The sequence below is a fragment of the Mesocricetus auratus genome, unplaced genomic scaffold (assembly GCF_017639785.1).
Source record: "Mesocricetus auratus isolate SY011 unplaced genomic scaffold, BCM_Maur_2.0 Super-Scaffold_100013, whole genome shotgun sequence".
NCBI lineage: Eukaryota > Metazoa > Chordata > Mammalia > Rodentia > Cricetidae > Mesocricetus > Mesocricetus auratus.
In genome coordinates, this window is record NW_024429196.1 from 75,515,746 (window position 1) to 75,525,338 (window position 9,593).

The window sequence follows — 9,593 nt, forward strand, 5'->3', positions numbered from 1 at the left end:
AGGCCAGCCTGGTCTACAGAGCGAGTTCTAGAATGGTTAGGGCTGTCACATGCAGAAGCCTTGTCTCGCTCCCCCCTCCGCCCGCAAAGGTGGGGCAAGTTTCTGGTAACAAGTGCCCGCGGTTGTAACTTCCACTGTGTTCCTCCCCAGCATCAGCATAAAAGGCACCTGCTCCTAGCAGGCAATTCACCCATTAGCAGGGTGCTGGCTCTCTTCACCTCCATGGGATGGACCGCACTTGGTGGCGATGTGCGCTTTATTCAAACGCTCAGAGATGCGGCCACACCGAGGGCTAGACTCTAAAAAACCCGACTTAACCCTCCATGTCAAGCTGGCATGAAGGAAGTTTTACAGGAGTGAAACAGTTAATTTTAAGCGCTCAAACGTACACTTCCCGGAAATACTAAATCTGGTTAATAGTGAGCGGTTTTAACTCTTTGCACTCCACCACCAACGAACAGCTATCAATAGTTTGCACGCATCAGAACACGCTGTTAGTGCACGCTGCAGGTCCCTTCCTAAAACAACACGAAGTCCTCCTCGACCACGACATTTAAGCAAGCAGTATGATTGCCAGTGAGAAGGGTAAGGGCCGGGAAGCGACTGGGAAAGCCTGGCAGTTGAACCGCAACCACCGCCACCAGGTCCCAGGGCTACGCTCCCGGGAAGCGTCGCACCCGCAATTACGTAACCTAGGAGCAAAGACGCTTAAGACCGGTAACAAGCGCCTGACGCTGCAACCTCCATTTTGCTTCCTGGCAGAGCATAAAACGGATCTGTGCCTCGCTGGCATTTTATCAACCAGGAGGGCGTCGGTCTCTTCAAGAGCTTCGAGAGCACCGGGGAGTAACCTGGGGGTGAGGAACCAGAGGACTGCCAACCCGGGTCGGGAGACACCTTGAACCCGGGATGCCCTCACTCATCATGGCGGCCGAGAGGCTATGGGCGCATGCTTGCTCCTCAGTCCCCGCCCCCAGGGGCGGGACTACGGTGGGAGTGGGACCGAGCTCGGGGCCCTTCCTGAAGTCACACTCGCCCCGGCGTCCCCCCCGCTCCTGCCAGCCGAGAAAGTATGGAGCCGGAGACTGCGTCCACCGACGCCGGGGACAGGCCCGCCGCCCCCTCGGGCCTGTCGGCTTCTCAGCGTCGAGCGGAGCTGCGGAGGAGAAAGCTGCTCATGAACTCCGAGCAGCGCATCAACCGCATCATGGGCTTTCACAGGCCCGGGAGCGGCGCGGGTGAGAGCCTCGGTTTCCCGTCTCCCGCTCGCCCCTTTGAATCTTCAAAATGCTTCTGTCCCCTCCAGCCCGCAAACCTCTTGACCCCAAAATGCACTCTGATAGTACTCTGTCCCGCCCCCTAGGTGACGGACCGTATTGTATTGTCACTTAACTCCAGGACGTTCCTTTTCTTGTTTGTTTGTTTTTGGTTTTTGAGACAGGGTTTCTCTGTGTTTCTTTGGAGCCTGCCCTGGCACTCACTCGATAGACCAGGCTGGCCTCGAAGTCACAGCGATCTGCCTGCCTCTGCCTCCCGAGTGCTGACATTAAGGGCGTGCGCCACCAACGCCCGGCTCCCCTAGACGTTCCTTATTGCATCCTGTTTTCTTGGACCCTCGCTCGCCCTGAGATTGTCTCCACCCTGGTCACAAAGCCTTCGTTCCTGATTCTCCGTGTCCAGTTATAAGAGACAGCCCCTTTATAGGCTACATAATTTATCTCCATACCTCTCATCCCACCGCGCCCCATATGCTCCAAATATTTCTATTAGTGGTGTAGTTCTGAACCTGTAGACAACACCAACGAGAGGTATGGGTACCGTTTCCAAATCCTCTAAAAACAGTACCAGAAACACTGTCTGTAGTGATTGCTCTGAAGATATTCTTAGAGTATTGGTGTTTGTCTTTCACGAGGTACTTTCTTGAACTATTCTTTTACTTTGCAAATTTTATCATTTTTAGAGATCTCTCTTTAAAAACCAGAGCAGCATCCTAAAAGTGCCTGCTCATGGCTGCCCAGGGGTGGCGGCAGTGGTCGTAGGTATGCCACACCCTGTGCACTCTGGACTCAGAAATGTAACTAGAAAATAGAAACCTTAAGAAACTTGAGAGATTTGTTTTATCCATATCAGCTCATGCAAGAAATTCAGTCATATCTCTGGGATGTTTTATCTGTGAAAGAGTTGGTCTTTATTCCCTGTCTCATCCCTTATGATCTTTGTTTGCTTAGCAGTAGTATTTCCTATCCACAAAGGTTGGATGCTTTCCTCTGCCAGAATTCCCTGTTAGGATAGTGTATTTTAAAGGTGAAGAAGAAAGAGCTAGTTTTGTTTTCTGCAGAGTCAGTATTCATTTTGATTCAGAGACCAAGTTCTAGCAGTGTATTTTTGAGTATTAATGTTTTAAGATGTTTGTGAGTATTATAATGCACAAGGCTTTAATTTTTGTTTTTCCTCAGAAGAAGAAAATCAAACAAAATCAAAGCCCCAGGACAGTGACAAACTGAACTCCCTCGGTGTTCCTTCAGTTTCAAAGAGGGTAGTGCTCGGTGATTCAGTCAGCAGCGGAACAAGCGACCAGCCCAGTGGAGTGGCAGAAGTTAAGGGGACCCAGCTGGCAGACAAATTGGACTCATTCATTCAGCCACCAGAGTGCAGTAGTAAGGATGGTGTGGAGCTCCGGCAGCGGAGCAGAGGTGATCCCACGGCAGGCGCGGCCCAGAGGGCTTCTCACCACGGCCTAGAACAGTGCCTGTCCAGGTTTGAAGAGGCAATGAGGCTGCGCAAACAGCTGATCAGCGAGAAGTCCAGCCAGGAAGACGGGAGCACAGCAGAGGAATTCGACTCTTTCCGAATATTCAGATTGGTGGGGTGTGCACTTCTTGCTCTTGGCGTCAGAGCTTTCGTCTGCAAATATTTGGTAAGAGCTGCACGTTATGAACTGGAAAATGCAGTTGAATTACAAGATTTCTTGCCCGCATTAACAGGCCTATGGGAGCTATTGAAAGCGTATTATAGATCCTGTTATGTAACCTAGTTACAGAGTGAGAGCCTATTAGTAGTAATTAGTGAAGTCTGTCTACATGCCAGGCGCCATTTTAAGTGCTTTCCTTACATTAACCCATTTAAGCTCCATCTTATGCACTGGGTGTTGTTTGGACCCACACTTTACCCAAGGTCACACAGCAACTGACAGGTGGGGTGAGATCCAGGCAGTAGTTTCATCCCAGAACCAAAAGTCCAGGTGCCTATATGTACTACACAGTAGCAGTAATTTTCCAAGTAACTTGAGACATTAAAATATACTTTTTTTTTTTCAGCCTGCTCTCTTTTTCTTTTCCTTTTTCAAGACAGTATTTCTCGGTGTAACATTGGCTTGAACTCCAGAGTTCCACCTGCCTCTGCTTCCTGAGTGCTGGGATTAAAGGGGAGCGCCATCACTGCAGGGCTCAGCCTGCTTTCTTAATGAACCCAGTGATGACCCCACCCACAATGGGCTGCCCCCCCCAATCAATATGAAAATGCCCTGCAGGCTTGCCCACAGTCCAGTATTTATGGGGGCATAAAATACACTTCTTGTGGGCCTTTGTGTGGGTAATTGTCTACGGTTCAGAAGGGTTTGGGCGTTATAAAACGGAAGCGTCAGAGTAGCATTCCATCATGGACTATAGAAGAGTGCAGGAGGCACAGGCCACAGTTCTGTGTCGTGATTTAATTTTTTCTTCAAAAATTTGCTGTTGATTGTTTTTGTGTTTTGCCTCCATGTGTGTGTGTACCATGTGCATGCCCAGTGCCCGCTCAAGCCAGGGACTGGCGTCCTAGCTGTTGTGAGCCACCGTGCGGTGCTCTTACCCACTGGCCCCAGACCCCCAGTGTCTTGATTTGAAGTAGGGTCCACTCAGAGGACATTTAAAAAACACATACTATGTACTAGGTGAGTACATACGTTTTCAGACAGCTAAGATCTACATCATAGCCGGGCATTGGTGGTGCACGCCTTTAATCCCAGCACTCGGGAGGCAGAGGCAGGCGGATCTCTGTGAGTTCGAGGCCAGCCTGGTCTACAAAGTGAGTTCCAGGACAGCTTCCAAAGCCACAGAGAAACCCTGTCTCGAAAAACAAAAAAAAACAAACAAACAAAAAAAAAAGATTTACATCATTAGGTGAAACAGGTTTTAAAATCTGCTTTTATCCAGCTAGGCAAGGTGGCGCACACCTTTAATCCTGGTACTAGAGAGGCAGAGGCAGGTGGATCTGCTTTTACGCACATTTTAAAAATAATTTATGTATTTTTATTTTATGCACATTGGTGCTTTGCCTGTGTGTGTGTGTGTGAGAGAGAGAGAGAGAGAGAGAGAGAGAGAGAGAGAGAGAGAGAGAGAGAGAGAGAGAGAGAGAGAGAGAGAGAGAGGGTCAGATCTTGGAGTCATGGACAGTTGTGAGCTGCCATGTGGGTGCTGGGAATTGAACCCAGGTCCTCTGGAAGAGCAGCCAGTGCTTCTAACTGCTGAGCCACCTCTCCAGCCTCAGTTTTATGCAAATGTTTTCTCAAATATAATCTCTTGAACAGATTGTATTGTTTCCCCTGGTAATAAGTTGTCACCAAAGCAAAGGTCAGCGATGTTTTTAGCATGCAGCAGGCCAAGAGCTGCTCTTGTATCCAAGGGCTCTGTGCTGTCCTGCTTTAAAACTGTGCCTCCTTTTTGTGTGTGTATGAGGGTTTTGCCTGCATATATGTGTGTGTACTTTGTGTATGCCTGGTACCTGCAGAGTCACAAGAGGGTGACAGAGCTCCCGAGGACCAGAGTTACAGCTGTTTGTGAGCCACCACGTGGGTCCTGGAGTGGAACCTGGGCCCCCCGAGAGCAGTGAGTGCTCTTTCCAGCCCCTGTGCCTCATTCCCTTGTGAGGATTTTTGTTGTTTGGGTTTTATGGTTATCTTCACTATCAGGTGTTCATTTGTTTGTTTCTTGTGCTTTTGCCCCTTCATAACCTTAGAAATAATTATGTAAATTAAGTGCCATTTTGATCTTTTTCATTTCGTTGAAGATGTCATACTGCCAAACTGTTTTTAGAATAGTCTGTCAGCCAGGTGATGGAACATGCCTTTAATCACAGCACTTGGGAGGCAGAGGCAGGTAGATCTCTGAGTTTGAGGCCAGCCTGGGCTACTGAGTGAGTTCCAGGACAGCTAAGACTACACAGTGAAACCTTCGCTCAAAAAACCACAAAAGAAAAGAATAGCCTGTCATTGTGTGCCTGGCGGGTGCTGCACTTTGTGCTGTTAGCTGCTTGTTAACTTCCTCTCGTGAGGGAGATGCCACTGCACATTTAATTCCCTAACTTTGGGCTGGTGTGGTAGTGCAGCCTTTCATGCTAGCACTCTGAAGTCTGAGGCAGCAGAGTCATGAGTTCAAGGCTAGCCTCTACATAGTAAGTGTCTAACAGTGAAGCTGTCTCATAAAAACACAAGTTTGTTCGAGAGAGCACATTTGGGGAGGAGGAGAGCTGAAGGAATCACAGACTGGAGGAACGTGTTTTATGGTTAGAGAACGACACTTGATTTCTCTTACTCTTCTACACTAACAAGGATACTTTCAGCCGCTGCATTAAATGTTTTCCTGTAATGTTTTGTTAATTCACGGCTTTTGTTAAGTTGACTTATTAAGATATCAATGATTCTATTGGAAACACTTAATTTTGTTTTCTGTCTTCACAGTCTATATTTGCTCCATTTCTTACTTTGCAACTTGCGTACATGGGACTATACAAATATTTTCCCAAGGTAAATTTAAGTCTTTTTAAAAGTAATGACTAAGTAATTGTTAACAATCTACTTCATTTGTGTGTGCATGCACGTGCGTATTTATGACATGTGAGTGTGGATGTGCTTTTGTGGGAGTCAGGGAGTTGGTTCTCTCCTACATTGGCTTCCAGGGATCACACTCAGGTTGTCAGGCTTCCACGTGCTGAGCTGTCTTGAGGGCTCACATCTGACTCATTTAAGAACTTAAGGGCTGCTGGGCAGTGGTGGCGCGTGCCTTTAATCCCAGCACTGAGTGGGGAGGCAGAGGCAGGAGGATCTCTGTGAGTTGAAAGCCAGCTTGGTCACAGAGCGAGTGTCAGGACAGCCAGGGCTGCACAGGAAGATCCTTGTCTGGGGGCGGGACTTAAGTGCTGGGAAGATAGTTCAATGATTAAGAACACACTGCTCTAGAGTACTCAGGTTTGATGCCCAGCACCCACATCAGGTGGCTTGTAATTGCCAGTAATTGCAGTTCCAGTGGGATTCAACTCCCAGGCCACTGTGGGTACCTGCATTCATGTGCATAAACCTACACACAGACTTAGACACATATACATAATAAAAAACGAAAAATAATTTTTTATTGAAAAAAAACACACAAATAGAACTTAAGGGAAACATCAGTTACACTCGATTCAGGGTTAGGGCTGGCAAGATGGCTTTGCAGGTAAAGATGATTCCCACCAAGCTGCCTTGCTAGGACTCACACGGAGGAGCAGAGAATGGCCTGTCCATGCAAGATGCCCTCTGACCTCCACACCCACACTGACGTGGTCAATGAGCCAATCGTTGTGATGGAAACACTCAGAGTGGCTCTCCTGCCAGGCTGATCCTCACATCCACTAGCAAATTTAAGAACTCATTCTGTTGCTGAGAAAGTAAAGGAATTTGATTATTTCCCTGTGCCCCTTTCTGGACGCACGGTAGCAGCTCACGTTCATGTTGAGAGTGGGAAACCTCTGACCACAGTAGATGTGGGCAGAGTGGTGTTGAGAGCTGATGTTCTCCTGGTCTGCTTGGCCGTAGATGTCCACATCATCTCCCTGAGCTCAGCTTGCCTGCGTCAAGGATAAACGTCCCTGTAGGTCAGGCTGATGCTTGCAGGTGATCCCAACACTCAGAAGGTAAAGTCAGAGGAGCATGGGTTTGAGACTAGCCTGGGCTACTCGGTAAAGCCCCGTCTCAAATTCAGAAGTTAAAATAATGTTATTTGTGATTGAACATATCAGATTCTGGATATACCCCTTAGACCAGCCTAGAACTCTGCTCTTTGCCTCAGCTTCCTGGGATTACAGGTAGATGCTACCACACCCAGCATATGATCAAAGTTTGGGTCAAGTTTTATGTAAAAAAAAATGGCTGCTTAGGCATAATAAATCTGTGACTTTCTGTGGGTGGGGAAGAGGAGCAATTTTGCATCAAACCCAGGGGCTAACACAGCCAGGCAAATAAAATGCATTGTATATGGTGCTGCATCACAGGGGGAGGGTTTGAAAAAGAAGACAGATGTGGGCTGGAGAGATGGCTCAGAGGTTAAGAGTACAGGCTGCTCTTCCAGAGGTCCTGAGTTCAATTCCCAGCAACCACATGGCAGCTCACAACTGTCTATGGGATCTGATATGCAGATGTACATGAAGACAAATATTAGTATACATAAAATATAAATCTTAAAAAAAGAGAGAGCCCGTGATGTTGGTACACCCCTCTAATCCCAGCATTTGGACAGTGGCAGGCATTGGGAAATGGGAGTTTGGATCAGTAAAGTCTTAGATGTGTCGCCAGTTTGAGGCCAGCCTAGGATCATGACACCCTGCATCAAAAAACAATCTTAAAATGAGACAAGAAAGTTGAGAAATAAAATTCCCTCACCTGGGAGTGTTCCGAACTGTTCAGTGACACCTATCACATGGATGGCAGTGTCTGCTTCTTCGTGCAGCAGTCAGGGTCCTGAAGGATGCCCCTGTGGTTTTGCAGCGACACACCTGGCATTCTTCCGCTTCTGGCTTTTGTTGTCATGGGACTCGGCTTACCATAGATTTCTGCCGTGCCCCTGACATGATCCTGCCCATCCATGAAGGCTGGTTCTCTCCCTACTCTGAAACCCTTCCTTAGACTTCACTGTGTGTGGTGGTGTGCTGGGCATTGGAACTTCCGGGTCTCCTCCTTGTACAGTATTTACTCCAGACACCGAGCAGTCTCTGTTAGTTGAATCCCTGTGTCACAACTATTAGGTCATTCACGTGTTGGTATTTATATCCTGACTAGTAGTAGTTTTCTTGTTTCCTACCTTGTATTATTTATATATCTCTAAAGTTGTTACTTACGTCTTGGGTCCAAAATGACAGTTATTTTATTTACTTTTTTGTTTATTTGGGGTGCAAGGTTTCTCTACAGAGCCCTTGCTGTCCTAGAACTCGCTGTGATACTAAATTGATCTCAGACTCCAAGATCTGCCTGCCTCTGCCTCCCAAGTATGCACCACCAAACCTGGTCAAAATGACACAGTCATAAAACGTGGGGGGTACAGGGAGAGGTCATGTTATCTGCTATTGCTTAGTAATTTGCTGATTTACCTATTCTGTGCTCAGTGTATGTCCATGGATGGTTTTGACACTTCGTTAGCAGTCTTGAAAACAACGAGGGGAGTTAGCAGCATCAGTCATGTTTGTATTGAGTGTAGTCTCTGAGGGCACGTGGCTCACTGACCTTTGTCTTGGCCCAGGGCGAGAAGAAGGTGAAGACCACAGTGCTGACGGCCGCGCTGTTGCTATCTGGAATCCCTGCTGAAGTGATAAATCGGTCCATGGAGACCTACAGCAAAGTGGGTGAAGTCTTCACTGATCTCTGCGTCTACTTTTTCACTTTTATTTTCTGTCATGAACTGCTTGATTATTGGGGTTCGGAAGTGCCCTGAACCCTGAAGAACTCTGAACAAGTTTACAAAGTGAAGACAATTTCGCTTCCACATTGCAGTGTCTCTAAAGGGGACAAATTGGTTTATACCTTTTCTTTTACTTTGCAGAAAACCAATTTATTAGTTTCCCTGATTTAAAAGGGTTGACTTTGTATCAATACTGGTATGAGTAACCAAACAGAGGAACAATGTCATTAACGATTTTTCTTGTTTAATTAGAGATCCAGTCTTATACCTTTCCCCTAACTTCTGAGATTTGTAATCCCTCTTGGGGACCGTGATAGTACTTTTAGGGGAGTAGATAACATGGCCTCAGCCTAAAGGACTACACCTTGTATTTTCTGTCATTCTGTCCTGAGAAGTGAAAACATCCTAAAAAATAAAATGAGTGGAATTGAATTGTCTAATGTTAAGTCTGCACATTTTATTTAAAAATTTTTAACACAAGGTCTGAAAGAAATAGCCGTCCTTACCCGTCCTTGAGTTACTGTACCAACAGTAAAGAATGACACAGTTAAAGTTCATCCATGCAGTGGTCGTGTAGCTCAGTGACAGATGCTCACTTGGCGTCGGATCTGACGTCGGAGTGGTGATGGGGAGTTACACAAATTAGTGCTTTCTAAAGAAGTTCACGTTCTATGCATCTTGTACTCATCTCTTTGTTTAGATTTATTTATTTTTATTGTATGTATATCCATGTCCTACCTGCATATCTGTCTGTGTACCACATGCATATCTGGTACCTGCAGAGGCCAGAAGAGGGAATCTGACCCCCTGGAGTGCTTGGCAGTTGTGAGCTGCCCTGTGCATGCTGGGAATTGTCTGCAAGAGCAGATAGCAATTGCTCTTAGCTGTTTAGCTATCTCTCCAGACCTA

General features: G+C 46.9%; 1 protein-coding gene across 1 annotated transcript; it reads left to right on the forward strand.

Annotated features, from left to right (window-relative positions):
• Positions 1-973: 973 nt before the first annotated feature.
• Positions 974-9,116, forward strand: Camlg (calcium modulating ligand). The gene is made up of 4 exons (XM_005078376.4): positions 974-1,238; positions 2,457-2,917; positions 5,717-5,782; positions 8,526-9,116. Exons 1-4 carry the CDS (start codon positions 1,073-1,075, stop codon positions 8,715-8,717), a joined length of 885 nt encoding a protein of 294 aa, XP_005078433.1. The 5' UTR covers positions 974-1,072; the 3' UTR covers positions 8,718-9,116.
• Positions 9,117-9,593: the final 477 nt, after the last annotated feature.

Excerpts from the sequence above, each read along its gene's own strand:
- Camlg (XM_005078376.4), top strand. The coding sequence starts at position 1,073 with ATGGAGCCGGAGACTGCGTCCACCGACGCCGGGGACAGGCCCGCCGCC. Across the intron at positions 2,918-5,716 it reads CTTTCGTCTGCAAATATTTG|TCTATATTTGCTCCATTTCT; the intron begins GTAAGAGCTGCA and ends CTGTCTTCACAG. Across the intron at positions 5,783-8,525 it reads TATACAAATATTTTCCCAAG|GGCGAGAAGAAGGTGAAGAC; the intron begins GTAAATTTAAGT and ends GTCTTGGCCCAG.